This window comes from Lycium ferocissimum, chromosome 6 (assembly GCF_029784015.1).
Source record: "Lycium ferocissimum isolate CSIRO_LF1 chromosome 6, AGI_CSIRO_Lferr_CH_V1, whole genome shotgun sequence".
Taxonomy (NCBI): domain Eukaryota; kingdom Viridiplantae; phylum Streptophyta; class Magnoliopsida; order Solanales; family Solanaceae; genus Lycium; species Lycium ferocissimum.
In genome coordinates, this window is record NC_081347.1 from 7,490,398 (window position 1) to 7,511,755 (window position 21,358).

A 21,358-nucleotide genomic window follows, 5' to 3' on the forward strand; every position below is an offset into this window, starting at 1 on the left:
AATCCAACAGCTTTTGTCAATAAACGACAAAAGGTTACAGAGCATTTGATGCTACTTGTACACTTGTCGCCCACCACACACTCCCAATCAAAAGAAACACGAGTAGATAAAATCCAACCTTCCAAGTACGTTAAATTGGTGAACAGGAATACGTGCAGAAAATTGCTTTTAGCTCAGTGTGCAAACAATCAGTTGGAATTGTTCTTTAAAAAGGTAAATTCAATAGGTGGGCTGCACCAGTATAAAAATAGCCAACAGTTATTAAGAATAAATGTACCACACCACCCACAGATAGAGAAAGTCCGCTGGAACCATTTTATTCAGAACTCATCATTATTTGTACTTACAAGAATGCAGAAAGAACCTCTAAAAACACTTAGAAAGGGGAACGCCTATGTCATAATGTACATTTGAATCATGTCTAAATAATATCAGTTCCAATCATCTCCAAGTGAAATCCTCTGCGATGTCAAAACTTTCAGATGGCCCGCATAGAAACTCTATTAGTTCTCCATGTACAGATCTTGGATCATCATATCTAACAGCAACTTTGTTGAAGCTGTGTTCTTTTTGCTACTCGTTTAATTGTTTGTTGTAATGTTTGCCGAAGATAGAAATTGAACCTACTGCCTCCATTCAATTCCCTACTGTACAAATCTATCTCGCCAGATAAATAAAGTTTGCCGCAAGAGAAGTGAGCTTGGTTGAAAACATCTTTGTTAAGTTCCGAAATAACTATCATAGATCGAAAGCCGATCAAATGCATCAAAGTTGGCTTTCAAACCAACAAGTTGGCTCTGAAACTGAGAACAGCCAGCATTTGGCCAGCTGCACTCTCCATCTTTAGTGTGCATAGGGCACAAGGATCCACAAACCCTGATGAGAGGATTGTCAGAAACAGTATCTTCCATCACAGTAACAGGTTCAGAGAGGTCTGCTTTCTCACTGTGGCGCAATGAACCATTTGAATCTTTTGTAAGAACTGAGCAGACAGATCGCTGAGGAATTTCTGTTGGGTTCCTTTCAATGCCGACATTACAGTCTCCATCTGCTGAAAAGTAGACATTGAACCCCAAAGATTGTACCGCACGCTTTACAGTAGCAGTTTCTTTGCTTGCTCTTTTTACCGCATCCCTGGCAGAGGCGCTGACAAGTTTCTCATTTCTCAATTCTGCAACTAAGGACTCCACGGTGACATTTATTTCGTTAAGTCTCGTTTCTGCTGCTTCTTTTGCCTGTGCAAAATGTTGTTTTTAGACAGTTGATGGAGGAGTTATGAAACGCAAATCAACATACACACCAAGTTCTAGCTTGCATTGACAAAATTAAGATGCAACAGTAAAGCGACAATGACAGGCCACACTATAAAGGAGCTCGAAGGTTATGCTTGTCAATATGTAGGTTGGATGTATCTTTATCCTAGACTTCGTAGCGAAGTTCTTTTTCATAATAGCTAATGTCATGAAACTCTACAAGCTAAATTTGGTCAACCATTGTAATTTGACTGTCAACATTAAAATGCCATATATGGGTTCCCATGCACTTTGCAATTTCAAGCTGGAAACCTTCTTTTTCCTTTTCGGAGAGGCCGGAGGAGAAAGAAGTCTGCAGAGCAAAAAGAGAGTTTACCCTTTGCAGTTCAGAGAATTTTCTCGTCAGGTTCCTGCATTCTGCTTCAACTTCTCCACCTTGTGCCTCTGATGGGCAAGCCCAGCGAAGATGAAACTGAGGCCAAACAGTTGGAGCTAAAGCTGCTGCTGGTGGAAGTAGTGGACCATCATGTTTAAATGGGTCATAGAATAGGTTGTAATGCGCATGAGAGCTTCCTTCCGATACCCGTAGTTCAGCTAAATACATCCACAGGCATCCACACGCATCAGAAATACCAGCTTGCTCTCTTTCCTTCTCGCTGAAATTTAAAAGTCAGAAGAAGTGAACTAAAACTAGGAAATGACATTTAGAAAATCCTTGCTATCCATGATGAAGTTCAAACAACCTAAAGCCAAAACCACTGATGTGGCTAAGTCTTGTACTGTGCTTAATAGCTGTAGATCCTGATCATAAGTATAAATAACACCCTCCTCAAAAAAAGTTATGAAAAGAAAATGTTTGACTAATAGGGTAAAATAATATTTTTCAGATATATGTATCCTATCTTGTCATTATTGCACCATAAGGATAATTTCCTTTTAAATAAGTCAAACGCACATGACAAATTACCAGTGTTATCAAAAGCAAAAAGCGCAAAAAAGCTCTAAATTCAGCTGGGGCTTTAAGCGCAAAGTGCAAATAAAGCATGGGCTTTAATTAAAAAAGGCGCAACGGTGCCAAATAATATATATATATATATGTTTAGCCCAAGACTAATAATAATAACCATGGATAACAAATATATGGACAAACAAATTGTAAAAACATAACAATCGAGCGAAATATCAATTATCTGGTGTCATCTCTTCAAGAGAGGCTAATTGGCAAGGAAAAGTATGTCTTAGAGCCTTGATGATGACACTGAAGCGCACATAAAGTGAGGCGAAGCGCTCAACATGCTTTGAGCCTCGCTTTCGGGCTTAAGCGCGCTTCAAGCGCGCCTTTGACAACACTGCAAATTACGACGCGTCCACGCACTTTCGTGCTGAACGAGCAACCTAACTTTTAATGTGGTGTAATCAAACATGAACAGGAGGGCAAAAAAAGATATTAAAGAACTCATATGAATACATCAAACAAGCACCTCAACTTCTAACAGAGTGAAATTTTTTCTGGTTTTTTCAACAAAACCATATGTACGAAAATGAAAGTGCAAAGAATATACTTCAAAAACGAGATTACCTGTTGCACAAAAAGTTTCCAAAACGACAAGAAAGCATGCAATCCAGAAGATCTACCAGGAAAGCCTGCATTGTTGGAATTGAAGATAGGAAGCTTTATTTTCTCCGTGGGATATATATTATCAGTTAATTGGAACATGATCTTTTTGTTCTTGTTTGACTCTCTCACTCTCATGTCTTTTAGCGATACATACCGAAGAGAACTCGAAGGCAAAAGGGTACATCCGTAACAACTGCGAAACACAATCAACCCACTGCACAGTGTATCCAAATATATCAGGTTAGAGCTAAAATATTAAAGAAACCAAAAAAAGGGTAAAAAAAGAAGCAGAGAGAGAGGATATCTTTGTCAACACAAGAAATTAACACCAAAAGAATAACAAAATAAATTGTACATCCGTAAATATATCAAACAAAAGGTAGAACTGGGAACCGCATGCAGACTTATCGTCCAGAAGACATACCTGCAAAAAAATGGGGGAATTTTGGTTCTGTGCATGTGATGTATTTTGAGCTTGAGATGAGGATGACCCCGCTCCTTGCCGCACGGGTGATAGAGGTAAACTCCCAGTCGAAGCCTGACGAGATAATTCAAATGGCATGTTGCCACTTCCAGATATAGTGGGCATTCCCAGACGATCTGAAAATGGATGACCAAACGCAAGCCAATCTTTCTCTACAAGTGCCTGGACAAGAATAGATGATTCGAACAACTTAGAGACGCTATCCGTATATAACCAGGGGGTAGGAATGGCTCACTAAAATGTTAAATCCTTCTAGCACCCAGGGCCAGAAGCGCGACTGAGTGCATTACTGTCAGGAGTAAAATGACACGCTGAAGTATTAACACAGACCTAAGTGGTCTCATGTGGATGAAGTATTTCACGCTCCAAGAAGGGAAAAACAACAAGGCTACAAATGCTAAATACCAGGAAACATGAGCAGATAGATCCAAACAAGTTGTCTCAGTACCTGAAACCCTTTGATTGTGCGATAGTATGGGTCAAGTAGCAAGCTGGCTAGTGAGACCAATTGTGTTGTTCTATCCCATCCATCACTGCAAAATAAGTTCCAGAATTCAAAAAATAAAAACCTACTTTCTTCAAATAATTTCTGATGAAGAATCAATTAAAATAAATAAATGAAAAATCAGAACAACATGAGCTTCATACCATAAATCATCAGTTGGATAAACAAATATGAGATAGTAGAGATTTTTGGTTATTTGCAAACAAAAACCATCAAGGACTGAGCATTTTCCCATTCAGATAAAAGGAAACTGAACAAATATTTATAGGTCATACAATGTACTGAAAGCTACTGCCAAAATAATTGCACGGTGCAATTTATATTGAATCGTTTGTTAGTTGGAGTAGTTGAGGCAAAACTTTGTTTGCAGGTTCAACTGACCACTAGTTTTGCTTGTCATCAATCCTCATGTTTTGAGAAAATAAATTTATTAGATTGACCAAATAAAGATGACTGTTCTTGACCTAGCTTTTCTCCCTTGCTCATTCAACAAGAAAACTGATTATGTCACAACTCTTGTCTTTCTCTGATTCTATACGCAAGTTGCTCAACAAATTCCATGATAATTTACTGAAAGTCATCCATATTCCTACAACCTGATACATAAAACAACAACTATGCCTCAATCCCAAAACAAGTCAGGGGTTCTGCTATATGAATCCTCACTAATCATGTCGCTCCATTTAAGCTCATCTTGGACCATTATCATACAATAATAATTCTAGTAGTAGGGAGTACTGGAAGTTCTTAAATATCTCTGGCATATAAATCTCAAATACGATGACAAGGCTCTTAAAAACATAAGTCTAGTAAACGCACTAACGGTAAAACATAGTCCCAACCAAAATGTACATACTACTAAGCAATCCAAAGAGGAATCAACAAAACCATGAATAGAAGAGACTCAAGCATTTAACAAAGTTCTCCATTTAGACATTTAATGCCTTGTTTATAAGCATAATAATGAGTCCGGAATGCAAGAAACCTGCAGTGAACAAGCACTGAAGCTGATTCAAGTGCAACACGTGCAGCAATCCAAGCAGCACCAGCTAGGACAGTTTGAACATGTATTAACCACCCAGTATCCCCCAGAGTAGAAACTGAAGCAGACATACTGCTGAGATTGCCTCCGCCCCAACTCCATCCACCATGCCTCTGGAAAAGCAGAAAAACAAACTTGATAGCATTAGCTTTCCATCACTAGTCCCTCCTTTGCTCGCTCTCCTTCTGGCACCAAGCCCCCACCCCCCTCTCCAAAAAAAAAAAAGAGAGAGAGAAATGTACTCTGTCGAAAGGACAGAACCTCCCCGTCAATTTTCTTAGTTCCTTACCTAAGAGGTGGCTTCTGGTTGGACCACCAAATACTGATGTCACATATCATTGGAAGAGAAGAAAAACAGGAAAAATACATCTCGCAAGCATATAAACTTAGAACTTATAACGGTCCAAAGATATTCAAATAGTCCCTGTTACTCTTCTTTACTTAGATTCACCTACTTACCCAACCAGGGGAAAAAAAAAATCTTGATTTCAACTCCCTTGTATTCACTGAATGTGCATACAGGCACAGACTGCAATCACAAAAGAAAAGGACAGAGCAACTAGAGGAAGAACCCACTGGCTTGACCATGATCATTGTCAGAGTCCAGATTGGCTTCAAGAGTACGTTTCAAATACTTTTGAAATTTGTTACACTTGAACTTATCAAAGCACATAGAGTATTATGAGTCACAATGCCAGGATGCACCCATAGCCCTGGTGTTACAATAACTAGTCACAAGCAGGTATTTTGAATTCACTTTCAGCAAAGTTCCTTTAGTTCCTGCCACCATAATTCAAATCTCTGTTTGATTTGGTGCCCACAGTGCATTGGTAGGTGAATATTAAAGTTCTAAATAGTGGGCATTTCGTATGAAAGAAAAAATTTCAGATAGATTAGTGGCATACCAGAAAAGATGACATTCCATCTGATGAAGTAGTCCCATGAGTATCTAAATAGTCTCTAAGCCGACCAAGACTCTCCCTCATTGCATGTATATTATCAATGCCAAAGAAAACAATCTGAAAGGCAAGGTAAATCAAGCAGCATAAATCCCAAGAAAAATAATGGATAGAGGTTTTTGACTGGCTACGGAGTTAAAGAAACGAAGAAAGATTTTTGACACATAGCCAAAGTACCCGTAGAAGTTATGGTCTTAAACATGCCATGAAATTTTATGGCTATAAAGAGCATGTATTTAAGGAAAAATGAGAAGTTTAAAGTTAAGGAGTTATCAAACATATGTCATTCTTTTTGGAACAAACTAAAAAAGAAAGTGCGCCCATATAAATGGAACAGAGGGAGTATTATGACGGAAACAGCAGCATAACCAGATAGCTCAAAACTTAAACAGACCTCAGACTGAAAATAGTGTGCAGATGACTCTGATCCACCTCCCATTGCCCCATTTGCTAAAGCATTTTTCCTCGGCCTTGCATCAGCAATATATAGCTTCCTGAGAAGACAAATAAAGAACATACACAATTACTAAGAGCTGTGCCGTAGAACTCCACAAGCAACAATCTGAAAGGAGTGATTCATCAAAAAGGAACTATCTAAAAAGCGAAAGTAACAGCAAGAGAAACAAGAACAGAAGCATTTTTATGACCTGACCAAGGAAGGAATTGAGTACAGAGTAACTAGTCACACACCAAGAAATTCACTTGTAAGGCTTAAGAACAAAAATTTAATCAAGAACACATCTAGAAATTAAGTGAAATAAAAGGGAAGAAGTAAAAGGAAAACCTCCGTTTCTCTCCAGCAATTTGAGTACGGAGTGCAGCAACTAGATTCTCATCGGCATTGCTGCAGAAAAGAACACATAAATTTCTTTTTAAAATTAGCTCAAGGAAACACAGACCACCATAAAGCTTTAACAGCCCACTTATTTCTCCACGAGAACAAACCTAATATAAAAATTAAAAAAAAGAAAAGAATCATATAATTTGGAATAACCTTCTCATATTCATCATGAGTCCAACTAAAGGTTGAGAAGATCGTGCAAGAACAGCCCCCGTTCCTAACAGATGCAAAACATAAGCATTGGCCTAATAAGATCAAGGCAAAGAGAGTTCAAAGAACTAAATTTAGGCACACCTCTATCACACCATGTTATGGATGGAAGTCTACACCGTGCACGGAATGTACAAGCCTGCAGCACTTTGTCATCACTAAAGTAAGCAGAACGAAAAGTCATTAGGTAATTACCAAAATAATAATCACTCAACGCAAGAAATATGGGAGAACAAAGAACAAAACCTTACCTTATGGACTTTGGTAAGAGTAAAGCAAATGGATAAGTGGGGGACATTGTGTAATTAGAGTTGACACTGCTTATACGCCACCACTCATTTGAGAGTGTGTATGACCCATCTTCAATAGCACGGATAGAAGCTTGATAAAACCCCATTCCAAGAAGTCGGCAATACTCATTCAACAACCTTACTTTGGGATTTGTGTTACTAAACCTGGATGGGCCACCAGCAAATGCATAGAGATCCCATAACCTTGGAGGCCTTGTGCACCGTAATAATGCATCATAGACAGCACGCCTCTGGGAAACCACAAGAAGAACTTGTAAGCAAAATGTGCGCAGTTGTTTTGGCAGAAGTTAGGAAAAACTTGTGTAGTAAAGAGTCTGCAGGACTTTGTTAATGAATACAAGCTATTGCAGATCTATGCTAAACATAGAAGTATTCAGATTACTGTCCAGTTTCAACTACCATAATAGTCTTAGGATGCATCAAAAAGCATTGAAATCGCATATATAGCGGTGTTAACACCTACTAAAGCCAAGACAAATGAGATGTGGTCCTCCACAAATACCCCCTTCATCCTGTATAAATTTCACCATTTGAAGCAGATCTATTTTTTGATAATCATTTTGAAGCAGATCTATGTGCAGCTATCATCGAAGAAGTTAACAAAGTAACTCACAATTTCTATGGAACATGTGAAACAAGAACAATTTTTATGGAACATGCGAAACAACAGAAAAGAAAAAAACCCTTAATGAATGTATTTTTTATTGGTAAAAGCAATCACCGATATACAGCAGCAACAAGTAAATGCTGTAAAATATTACTCTTGATGAATCTTGGTTATGGACATACAATAGGATTCTATATATAGGAGTTTAGACTACACGAAACATGAAAATTACTGGGAAAGTTCCCTATATAAAATAGTTCAATAATTATCAAAATTCTAATTCTTTTCTTATAAAGCCAGAATTCTAATTACAATGCAACCATTAGGAATATGCCATACAATTAACCTAGAGCATCGTATACAACTCTGATAAACACCCTCGAGCTACAGCATATATATCTGCGCTCCAAGCTAACCAAACATGTACTTTATTCTTGGACTTCAGAGAGAACTTGTCAAATAGACTTCACAATTGGAACAGAAAGCATCACAAACTTAAAAAATAACTTTTGACTCCTGGAAAGCACATCCATTCTAGTTTGGGATTGAGGTGTTTGATTGCTATATTTTTGTACATAGTGTGGACTTAATGACTAGATGATCTGGTAATGTGGATTAGTAACCAGACAAGTTGACTAACTCAACATGGAATACTTGCTAGATTAATGTAAACTATAGACTTGACATGTCAGCTAATGTGGATGCACTTGACCAGTCACCTGACATAAGACCAATGACGCGGCAATGATTATTGGATATTGCTGACTTGATTGGTCGGGTCAGCTTACATGGACTTCTAATAAGACAAGTTAGTTAAAATGAATTGTTAACTTGACATATCAGGTGATGTGGATGTTGATGTAATGGTTAATGTAACAAAGCGAAACTGTATTGTTTTTTAACAGAAAGGACACGACAGGGGACAGCGATGATGTGCTGACACGGCTGATAGAAACTCGGCACGTCGGTACGTACACATACATGCGGCTGGAACTAAAGACTTGAAGCCGCATAAGGAGAGGATCTCCTACAAGGTTTTACCATTGTGTATTGACACAAAATCCCTGATGTCAAAATCGGGTGGAATAGAGAAGAACAGCAAAGATATAAGACCTCTGAGTTTTTTATTTTTTCTGGAATGGAAATCACTGAGGAAAGAATCGAGGAGAAGTGAAGAAATGTGACAACATAAAAAATTACGGTAAAAGGATAAAGCATAAAAAAGGAACAACAAAATATGGTGAGAATTTATTTATTTCACAACTAGGTAACTGACAGGACACTAAATTAGTACTTTTGAATTTTAGAAATCTCAGGTACTGTTGAAAAGACAATAAAGTAGATGAAAGAACTCGAATTGAATTGGTTACAAATAACAGAAAAGACGATTTATTGTGTAGGAGTTTAGACTTTTTCCTAAATGAGAAAAGTTACAGGTAATTAGTGAAGTTTCTATTTATTGTCATTCTAATTACAATACATGTTCTAACAGCACACCACCAGTTAACCTAGAGATGTACGACGAATCTAGATATTTCTAGCCCTTGCAATCTCAAACTCATTATATTTTCAAAATCTCTAACTCACTATTCCAACCTGAGTTGCTCAGGGCATTATACTTGGTGAAACACACGTCGCTTATCAGTAATAGTCCACAAAATTTATTCAAAAGGACAAAAACCAACCAGTCAAGAAGAGAAAATACAAAATCTCATGCTATTATTGAAGAGCTCAGTCATCCACAAGAGAAACTTGAAAGGCATTGCGCTGTCAGCAAGTTCAAGCCACATAAAGCAGCTGGAATTTCATGGACTCCCTTCCCCCACCACAAATAACAAAGCAGATCATCTTAATGAAGCTTAAAGCATATACAGAAGAAAAAGGAGATAAAATCAGCACATGGGTTCTCATGAGTTGACCTGCTTGGTTTTAGGACGAAAACCAAAGACAATGATTCTCATATCTTTGCCTGAAAAAAAGAACATGAAGTTAATTACCATTTTCAGAATATCTTACAACAAATTCTCCAAGGATGAAGATAATGCTTTCATCTAATGACATACCGATGATCTGAAGCAACCGCTGTGATCCAGTCTTTTCAGGTTGACGTGGACCTGATGGAAGCTTCAAAGCCTAGTTAGCAGGAAAAGAAAGAATTTTAATCAGACTTGACCAATACAGGAAAGGGTTAAACAGTACTGATCCTAGAATGGGGCATGAAAGACCAAGGTTCAAATCTCTGTAGAGGAAAATAAAAAAATAAAAAAAGCTAGGTGATTTCTCCCCATATAGCTAGACCTTAGTGAAAGCAATACATGGTAGATTAATCGAAATGCGCAATAGTTGAGCAGAAACCATCTTTATCCCAAATAAAAAAGAGAGATACCATTAAGCTGTTGCATATCTAGATCATAAGAAGAAACAAAAGCAAACCTACAATTTTCTGGAACTTCTCAATGGTCGCCAACGGTATCGTGCCCATTGCAATGATATCTCTAGACCCTTCACTCTAGATAATACAAAGACAAACAACATTCAGTTCAGTACAAAATCGCAGAAAGCAGAAGAAGATGAAAAGAAAATTGTGACAATGCATAGATATCTCAGGTAATTCATGTATGTAACCAAGGATGCGTGCCAAAAGTACCCAAGGCATTTTAGAAAGCAGATTTTAAGAGTAAGACCGAGATCTTTCAGTGGTCTCAGCAGGAAATCTGAAACTACCACCAAAACCACAGAATGTCGAAATACTATCTGAACATTCAACAAATCACAACTTCTTACAACAATCAGAGCACCATGAAGACATTGCACTACATTCAGCCAACTACACGCTAAATTTGTGTGTAACAAAATGCAACTGACAAGACGCTAGCTGGAAGAACCTGCCTTTTGTGTGTGTGTGTGGGGGTTGGGGGGGGGGGTTTGTATCACTGACTGACGAATTTTCAGAATTGATGCAGTGATAAAGAACTTGATCAGTTAACAGAACCAACATAAGGCCAACCCCACCCACACCCCAAATGGGAATAGAGTCTCTTTAGCAAGAGGGCAGAAACATCTCGAAACCTCTGTTTGTAGCCTTGTCTCAAGACAATGTTTCAGAAATCACCAACAAATTAAATTACCCTTGCCTTTGTTACCAGGAAAATTGGAGACAATTTTATTTTTTTGATAAGGTAAAGTTTTATTAATAAAGTACTGAAATGGTGCAAAGCAGTACATGACTAAGCATCCCCCAACCAGACAAATCTACATATTCTCACCCAGTAGATACAAAAAATCCAAGTGTTGATCCATATTCTCTATAGTGCAACTATTACACCAGAAATATAAATTATGCAAACATTTGTTCTTCACTCCAGATATGTGACTTTTTTTTGAAACTGGTAACTATATTGTATTCCACATGAACAAAAAGAAGGTTGTACTGAAACCATATCTACAAAAGTACTCCAATACTCTACTATTCTAATCCTATATTGAATCTAATACATCAATAATGGAAATAGTATCATCTGAGTAAGCCTGATTACACCAAAAACAAAGCAATAAAATACAATTCAACTTGACCTTCTGCACTCCATTCTCTATACTCTCAAAACATCTGGAGTTTCTCTCCTTCCATATTGCCCACCATATGCTGGCATGAAATTCTCCATCTATTTCTGTTCTTTGCCTGCAATCCTGCCTCTTCCCAACTCTTTAGAGCCTCTGAAAGCTAGGCATGGTCCAATACCTTTGAGATTTAAAAATATTCTCCAAAGCTGTTGTGTAAACTTACAGTGTAGAAACAGATGTTAACTGTCTCTGCTGTTTCTCCACACAGGAAACATCTAGAGCATAAAATTATCCCCCTTTTCATCAAATTATCCTGTGTAAGAACTGCTTCTTTAGCTAAAAGCCACACAAAGCAACTAACATGGACTTAGATCTCCAAATGTGTTTCCAGGGCCAGTTGGTAATCTGTTGAATTGATTGATTCATCCTCCTGTAGGCTGAACTAACTTTGAACACTCCTTTTTATTCCCCAGCCACCAAAAAACATCCTCTCCTACCTGAAGTCCCTTAAATTGTTGAGTTAAGAAAATCAGCCACTCTTTGTATCTCCCAATCATTGATTTGCCTTCTGAAAGTGAAATTCCATCCTTGAGGTGTCCACAAATCAGCCACAGTCCTTTGATGATCTAAGACAATGTTGTATATATCTGGAAATAGTGTTTCCAGATGACCAGCCTCAAGCCAATTATCCTTCCAGAATCTGGTTTTGACCCCATTCACTACTTTGATCTTGGAGTTGCACTTAACTTCATTCCATAAGGCTCTTATGGATCTCCACAGACTAACCCCATATGGTGTGGTAACCTCCTTTGTCATCCAGCTATCTTCCTCTTCATATTTTGCATTGATAACTTTCCTCCATAAAAGTTGATTTTCATTGGCATACTTCCATAGCCATTTCATTCTGAGTGCTTTGCTCTGCATTTTCATATCTTTTATTCACAATCCCCCACTCTTCTTGCCAGTGATCACTACTTTCCACTTCACCAAGTGAAATCCTTTTTTTTCTTTATTTCCTTGCCACAGGAATTTCCTCCTGATGCTATCCAACCTCTTGATAATCGCTGCTGGAATTGGGAACAGAGACATCATATATGTTGGTAGGGCATCAAGGACTGAGTTGATGAGTGTCACTCTACCCCCCAAGGACAAATATTGGCTCTTCCATCTGGCTAGTTTCCTCTCACATTTTTCAATCATATTGTTCCAAATCTCTGTTGAATTAGATTTGGCTCCCAGAGGCATTCCCAGATAGATAGTTGGCAGAGTACCAACTTCACCACCTAGATTTGCAGCCAACAAGTTCATGTTTGGGACTTCATTGATAGGATACAAAAACTCTTCCTCCAATTAATGTGCAGCCCAGAGATTCCTTCAAATAGGACTAGTATCATCCTTAAAAACCTTAGTTGCTCCTCTTCAGCATCACAAAAGATCAGTGTGTCATCTGCATATTGGAGGTGTGTCACCTCCAGACTTTCATTACCAGCTCTAGCCACCTCAAAACCATTTATCCATCCATTCACCTTTGCTGTCTTGATCATATTGTTTAGACCTTCCATTGCAATCAAAAATAGGAAAGGTGACAAGGGGCCACCTTGCCTGAGACCTCTTTGTGCTTTAAAAAAACCTGCTGGGGAACCATTAATCAGAACTGAGAAACTAGCAGTTGATATGCAGAATTTGATCCATTGGATCCAATCCAAAACCCATCATCTCTGGTACCTCCAGTTTACATGATCATATGCTTTTTCAATATCTAACTTGCAAAGGATTCCAGGTTTCTTCTGCTTAAACCTGGAATCTACTGCTTCATTAGCTATTAGCACAGCATCCATAATCTGTCTGCCCTTAATGAAGGCCATCTGCTGGGAGTCCACTAGTTTTGCAATGACCCCTTTCATTCTTTCAGTCAACACTTTGGAAAAGATTTTATAAATACTACCTATCAAACTGATAGCTGAAGTCCCTTAGTTCCTTAGCACCTTTCTTCTTAGGAATGAGAGTAATGAAAGTTGCATTAAAACTTTTCTTTGCTCATGGAAGTTGTGAAAAGTGTTCATTATGTCATGCTTCACTACTTCCCAACATTTGATGAAGAAACCCATAGTGAATCCATAAGGGCCTGGGGCTTTGTCAACTGCACACAATTTTAGACATCTCAATACTTCATTTTCTTGTGTGTGTGTGTAAAGTTACAGGCTGGCCTCCATTGTGTGGTGTGTGTCTAGCTGGCTCCTCAATTGTTTCTCCCTGAATCATAAGCTGATCAATATTGTTATATCTTCTGTGAGCATTTGCCATTTTGTGAAAGAACTTAGTGTTCTTGTCCCCTTCTTTTAACCAGATTGATCTTGATTTCTGTCTCCAAGATATTTCTTCATTCTTGAATTGATAAGCAAAGTTGCCTTCTTGATTGATTCCTCTTCTGTTAGGGCTCTTTCTTCCAGCACTACATCCATTTCAGCCATCTGTCCTAGCAAACTTCTTCTTTTAGAGCCCAAGTTTCCATCCTCACTTCTACTCCAAGTCTTAAGATTAGACTTTAGAGCTTTTAATTTACAAGCAAGTATGTAGTCCCTGTGAAGTTAAAAGAATCCCACCAACCCCTAACTCTATCCACAAAACCCTCGGAACCTAGCCACCAGTTTTCAAATTTAAAATAACTTTTTTTTTTACTCCTATTCCATGAACCACCTTGTCAGGAATATGGTCTGAAACCAGTCTTTGGAGAGGAATCTGTTTCAAATTGTTGAAACTATCATCAAACTCTTTTGAGATTAATATCCTGTCAATTCTGCTATCTCTAGATTGTCACCTTTGAACCAAGTATAAGTAGCATCCTCAAGCTGTAGGTCAATTAGGTTCATGTCTTCAATGAAATCAGAAAACTTCAATCCCCTGGTTCAAAGTTTTTCTTCTCTGAGATAAACCTAGTGACATTATAATCTCCACAAACAGCCCATGGCCCTTCCATTAAGCCTTAATTCTTCCCATACCAGTCTTTCTTTATAAGAGTTTGGGGATACACTCCTGTGATATGGCATGACAAGTTTTGTAATTTTTCAAACTTGCAGGTTAGAGTAAGCACCTATTTCAAGAATATCCCCCTCCATACTCTTTTATCCCACATCAACAAATCCCCCCTCTTGTTCCACTAGCTTCCAAACAAGCAAAATTAATCCATCTTCCCCCCAGATTTGTTTCACCAGATCTGTAATGTCACCCTCAGTTTTAGTTTCCTGGAAACAGATGATATCTGCTCTCCAGTCAAAAACTAAACTGCTCACCAGTCTCCTTTTGTCCCTATTGTTTAATCCCCTAACATTCCATGACTAGTTTGAACTGCATTAAGAAACAGGGATGATACTTCTCCCTTGTACCTATTCCCATTGCTCTTGTATTTAACATCAAAAGAAACAAGACCTTTCAGCTCTTGTGCACCTTTAAACCTTGTTTTTCTGCATTCAGAATCCTGCACCATTCTTCTTGCTTGTCTACTGCTGTCAATTTGTAGTAATAGTTCCATAGCCTCTTCCTCGTGCCCCTGAAATCTACCCCAAAAATTTTGTTGAATTTACTCATATTTTGTTGTACCCATAGAAGCTTCTTGCTCTTTATCCATGATTGTTTGCTGTTGCTGAATTTGTATAGGCTCTGCCTCCTCAACTTCCCAGTTTTCAATAGCATTGAAAGGATTCAGATCTGCTATCTCAGATAGGTCCAGCTATGTGACTTTTCTTCCCTTCAAAACACGCACTATTTCTTTCCAACAATATGGTCCAGATATGGAGACAAATATTTTCTGATACAAACAAGCAAGCCAAGCTAAAAAAAGGGCAGGCCATCTTATGGGCTCAGCTATTTGAATTTTTGTGCCAAGTCATGGAAATTAGAGATAATGTTAAGGAACTGCTTATCTATCCTTAGGTTAGCAAGAGATCCAAGCCATTTTCATGAACTTGCTCCTTTCTTTAAAGGAGCCAGGTGAATTGAGGTGAGCCCGCAGAGCTTCACTTTGCCACAGCTGCGTACGCCCGTGCCTAAAGCTTGCTCCTGTATACTGTGTTTATAACCATTGGATGTGGACCTAATTACTACTAACTTTTTTTTTTTTCTTTTTTGGATGACCGAGAAATCCTGTCTAAGGCCAACCTATTAATACACCTACCACAGCCTTCGAAAATTGTGGATGATAGAACTACCCCTTTACCTTTCCCCACTTAAATACCAGCCTTTGTTTGCATGGGGCAGGGCTCAAACCTGTGACCTCAGTCACAAGTCCTACAACCTTAACCACTAGAACTAAGCCCTGGGGGACCCTAGGGCCTAGGCACTGTGAATTCTTATGGTTCTCTTGGTTGTACACATGCCCTTATAACACTAAAACACAGCACAAGCCATGATTGAATCCACATTTCTCTTCATCTCTGCTGGCTGCTATGATCCTCGAGGCAGAATTACTTTTTATTTAACTCTTCTTCTTTATTATCCCTCTATTTTGGTATGTCTACAAAAAGCTGTAACTAGTTATGCTTCTGACTGACTAGGTATGCTTCACAATGACTAGGATGCTTCTTAATCATCTTCTGCTTTGTACTTCCTCTTCTTTGTTAGTATGTTCTCAAGCCTTCATCGTCTTCACGTGGCTGCAATTGGGTTAGCTTCTGAATCGACTATTCTTCTTTGTCTTCTGCTCTCTCTGTCTCAAACTCCTTTTTTTTTTCTTTTTCTTTTTTTCATTTTCTAGGATCTTCTTTATTATCTTTGTTTCTTTTTGTTTGTAGGTGCTAAAATTGTTTTATTCTGACCGATAATGACATATGTGATAATTTGGGACTATAATATGCAGATCTTAGGTCATATCCTTGTGTGTAAAGGTTTAAGATAAACTGAAAGCTAGTTCTGCTTGACCTGGAAAAGCTTCAGAAATCGAGAAACTTCTTTAACATCTTTTCTTAATTTCCTTTTTTTTCCTGGAAATAAGATCTACAACCAATCATGTAAGTACTACAAACATGCAATCCTGAACAAGAAAAGATAAGATAGACAAAAATGGAAAATTAGTTACTGCAATTGCGTTAAGCCATCCCACTGTAGAGAAAAAGAAGATAAAGACAACTTTTTAAGTCAAAATGCATCGAAAAAGAACAAAAAGATGGATAAAGACATTAGCATTTAAAAAATTTAATACTCAAAATCCCTAATCAGTGTGGCTCTCACGATTGACATTAGACCTTCCAATATCAGTGCCTTATAAATCATTATAATATTATATAATATGAATTTGCAATGTTTGAGGACAATTTCACTGGCATAGGTTTACAAAAGGGAACTTCCATAAGCAGAGTGCATAAAAATAGGATTTTGGCCATATACACCATCAGATATAAAAGAAGAAACTGCATGCATCACTTACCAAGAAAAGGAGGCGAAAATTAGTCACATATAAGGTTCCAGCTTCATCAGTGTTGACAAGAACTACCCCATAACCCTGGAAAAATCAGTTAACCTTGAGAGTTGCGCTGACTAAAAATTGTGGCAACTGAAGAGAACAGAAACTACTGGAAGCCTCTACATAATAAAGTTGAGGCTTCTGTATAGAGGCATTTCACCAAACACTTATTAATAGTTTGTTCCAACTGAATTTTGTTCCAATACAGTACATCTTCATGATCTAAATGAAGCCCTATTAAGAAGCTCATGAGGAGATAAATAAGAAAACAATCATTAGAAAGAAACAATCAAGATATACAGCACTTATAAATATAATCAACCTATAAATTAATATAAAAAAAAATTAACCTCCTCACAAGCCAGCATTATGTCTTCCCAATAAATCAGGAGAAATATTAAACAGCAGTTTATGTGTCGGGAATCATATTTGTATCTTATGCATTAGACAATAAATGCTTCTAAAGATAGAAAATGCAGAAATAAACTGTCAGCATCTTCTTCTTCTTCCCTTTTTTTTTTTTTTTTTAAAATTAGCTGTCAGCATCTTGTTTGAAACAACCTGAGGACTTTATAGAGTTCCTTCATGGTTCTTCACAATGTCTCACTATATGTAAGTCCCTTGGATTTGAAGGGGGAAATAATTCTCAATTCAGTACTTAACCTAAAAGATAATTTACTAAAGGTAGATTTTCTTTAGAAAATTGGATAAATGTACCTCAAAAAAACATCGATTAACATATAATAATTTCTTACGCTGAAGAGAATCTAAAAGGCTTAAAATAGTCAAAGATTTCAGCAAAACAAAAAGGAAGAAAGATTAGTTCAATCACATGTTTGTCCAAAAGCTTTACAAGTCAATAACTAAATTGGGAAAAGTAAGGAAAACAGTTAGTACAAGAAGTCTAACTTACTCCAAATAGGCCCTTGGGGTCCTACTAAGAGTTAAAAGGCAGCTTTTTAGTTAAAGCTAGGAGATCAGTTCCTATGCGGGACGGGAATAAAGGCTTCTAAGATCAGAACCCCTGACCTAAGTATTAAGTTCCCTCAGAATGAGATGCCGATCTTCTACAGAAAAGCTAAAGCTAAGCCATTATTTTTAATCGCTACTTTATCCTATCAAAATATCGCAGGGGCACATTAACAATTCATAAGGTGGTTGGTTAATCGTAATAAACCCCTTTAAGTACCTCAAAACTTAGGTGAACTGTCAACTTTTAACCAAGATCATACACCTAGCCAAGCATACAAACATCTCTGTTAATCTCCAAATTGCTCCATCTTTGGTTGTATAACATACTGTTGTTGTGTCTAGGCTGGCACCTTTCCTGTGATTGACAAAATCCCGATGTTCGGAGCTAAGGGCCAGATTTTTTATTTTATTTTTCAATAAATTAACATAGAGGGATATGGAACCACCCCCCCCCCCCACCCACACCAAATAAAACAACATATCATTTACATATGATACTTTATTTTGTGCAAGCGATTAAATAAATGAGAAAGCTTTAAATGCAACAGAGTTCAGACAGATTTTATAACCCTTTAAGGCAAAAGAGTATGTCATATTTTGCAAGCGTGTGTTAAAAAACTGTTGTTTCTCAGGCCACTTCCTGATATCCACCCACAAGGGGCAAAAAAGAGTAGCTTGCCCCACAAGCATTTTTTAAGTTAGCTCGCATCGCCTCCTCCCAAGATAAACGTCTTTTCTAGCATCACAGAATTATTTAAATTGCAGTCAGCAAATGCTCGCAATATATGTAGAAAGCCTTTACCTAGTGTTTTTAAAAGGGAAAAGTGTGAAAAAGCGACAAGGTTGTCCATGGGCTTCAAGCAAAAGTGAAATGCACGCTTCTTAATCATGCGCCAGGAATCAGGTTTCCAAGGAGGGGAAAATTCAGATTGATCCAAAGATCCTATTTGAAAAATTGGAAGGGAAAAGGTCAAAAATACCCCTCTACTTTCATTTATTAGTTAAGTTTGTCCCCCGTTATATAAAGGGCTATTTGTACCCCTGCCCTTATGAAACTTAACATATTTGCCCCTAATTGGACAGATTCCCCAAATCGATCAAAATTACCTGGTCCCCTCTTTTAACCCGACCCACCTAATTAATTTAGTACCTAATAATCAAATTACAGTTAAACTAACTAATTTCAGCATCCAATGTATAATGTTGAAAATATTAATCAAATTCCTCAAAGTTGAGATTCAAAGAACCTCCCATTTTCTTTTTTTGATCACTTTGGGTATCATTCTTTCAAGCCACACTTCTTTGAAGCGGACGGCGCCCCTCGCTTCTCATCGCAGCGATGGTTATAACACTACATTCAGGGGCGCAGCTATATGGGCCGAAGGGTGGTTAGTCAAACAATCTTTGCCGAAAAAGTATACTAATGTGTATATAGGTCAAACATCACTTTTTATACATGTATAATAATTTGAACTCCCTTAGATATTCTTGGTCAAAATTCTGCCTTCGCCACTAACTGCGATTCCCATATCATCTTTGACTTTAATACGTATTACTTCCTCCATCCCATTTTAAGTGTCTCAATTTGACTAGTCACGGTGTTTAAGAAATAATGAGAGACTTTTTAGTCTTGTGGTCCTAAATTAAAGATGTGCATAATGTACTAAAATTTCCTTTCAATGTTGTGGTTATAAACTTGCCATATAGGATGTTTGAATTGTCAAATTAATAAATATAGAAAGAGACACTCTTTTTGGGGACACTTAAACTGGGATGGAGGGAGTATCTAATTTCATGCAGATTTTTTTTGAAAATGAAAAAAAAAAAATCTGCAGGAAATTAATTAGAGGATAATCTTACAAAAAACATATGTATTCCTTACTCTAATTACACAGCAATAATCAGTAGAGTCCTAATTTCATTGTCTGGGAGACTGGAACACAATTCTTCAAAATGCACTACACACATATATATAGCATTACCTCTACCACAACATGCTCGGCTTCCAGCAAGAACTGTTTAACTCCAAGAGGAACCGACCTCGAAACAGACTGCACGTATCAATAACCAAAAAAAGAAGAAAAACATGAAAACATTAAATTCCTCATTCAATCATAAGTACTTCCTCCAGTCAAGCTCAAGACATTCCTCAACATTTTAAGATGCACTTTTTCATCAGATTAATATGAGAAGAATTGCAACTGATTATATTTTTCATATAGTTTCTGAACATCTAAATTTTGATTTTAAAATATTGAATTAGCTTAACTCAATTTAACTCCAATGATTAGTCAAGTTGACTCTCAAGAAGCCAAACATGACAAGAAAATGAACATATTAAGATATGAATTAAAAAGAATTTGATTAATTCAATATTTCAGAATTAAAATTTAGATGTTAAGTTGCAAATCTTCTCATATTAATATGATGAAAAATACTATCTTAAATGTTGGTCAAACTCCAAGTAGTTTGACTAACGAGAAGCGCAACATGACAAGTAAAAGATATTAAAAGCACAGGGGAACAGAGAGACTATATTAACCAGGAACCAACGCACATTAATGCAAGCTATAAATTGAATTGAAATAGATTAACTTAATATTTTAAAATTAAAATTTAGACGTTCAAAAACTATACGAAAGATACAATAAGTCACAATTCTTCTTAAAACATAGACTTTGACTATTGAGAAGCGAAACGTGACAAGTAAAAGTGAACAGAAGGACTTTTAACCAGGAATCCAACGCACATTAACGTTAGCAAGCTAGAAATTGAATATTTTAAAAATTAAAATTCAGATGTTCAAAAACTATAAGAAAGATACTAAAAGTTACAATCCTTGCAAAAAAATACATAGTTTGACTATCGAGAAGCGAAACTTGACAAGTAAAAGTGAACGAAAGGAGTATTAACCAAAAATCAACGCGCATTAACGCTAGCAAGGTATATAAATAGAATTGTGGAACCCTAGGTAGAGAAGTAAAATTACATCGATTTTGGTCCATTCAAGGGCGACAAAGCTACCAGCTCCTTCAATCTTATCTGAATCAGCGAGTCGAGGATCACGGAATGACGGAGATCGCTCCGACCTACTACGATACATGGCGGCGCGTTGTGCCCACTCGACTACGGCGGTTGATTGAGTTTGAGTTTTCTTTCTTCTTTTGCTGGTTCTTTTTGTTTTTTTAAAGAGTATTTCCAACAAGAAAAAAAAAAAAAAACAGACAGTGCTATGTTATCTCTCGTGAACCAAAGAAATGAGAGAATTTCTGTTTTTTTTTTTTTTTTTTATATATATATATTTGTATATTTGGGTGGTATTGTTTGAGAAGACACCTGTGATATTGTGGGCTCCATCTGACGTGGGATCTAAGTTTTCTGCTTATTATAATACTTAGGGGTCGTTTGGTAGGAGGGGCTGGATTATTAATCCAAGACTAATTAATTTATATTTATTTACAGAGGATAACCTTTTTATATCTCATTTTGTAAATACAGACAAATCCTATTTTATCCCACCTAATCCCATCTACAAGTGAT

General features: G+C 37.2%; 1 protein-coding gene across 4 annotated transcripts; it reads right to left on the minus strand.

Moving 5' to 3' along the window:
* Positions 1-293: 293 nt before the first annotated feature.
* LOC132059142 (phosphatidylinositol-3-phosphatase myotubularin-1-like) lies at positions 294-21,074 on the minus strand. Of its 4 annotated transcripts, none has more exons than XM_059451658.1 (20): positions 20,808-20,878; positions 19,801-19,869; positions 18,036-18,173; positions 16,811-16,885; positions 10,268-10,339; positions 9,894-9,963; positions 9,750-9,799; positions 7,164-7,453; positions 6,997-7,070; positions 6,856-6,919; positions 6,646-6,705; positions 6,256-6,355; positions 5,808-5,921; positions 4,846-5,015; positions 3,804-3,888; positions 3,296-3,517; positions 3,026-3,085; positions 2,833-2,897; positions 1,630-1,909; positions 294-1,235 (listed from the first exon to the last, which is right to left on the minus strand). In XM_059451658.1, exons 5-20 carry the CDS (start codon positions 10,310-10,312, stop codon positions 720-722), a joined length of 2,265 nt encoding a protein of 754 aa, XP_059307641.1. In that variant the 5' UTR covers positions 10,313-10,339; positions 16,811-16,885; positions 18,036-18,173; positions 19,801-19,869; positions 20,808-20,878; the 3' UTR covers positions 294-719. The 4 variants fall into 4 exon arrangements, with proteins under 4 accessions (XP_059307641.1, XP_059307642.1, XP_059307639.1 ...); XM_059451659.1 differs by having other exon boundaries at positions 10,264-10,339; XM_059451656.1 differs by lacking the exon at positions 18,036-18,173 and having other exon boundaries at positions 20,808-21,070.
* Between the last annotated feature and the right edge of the window lie 284 nt (positions 21,075-21,358).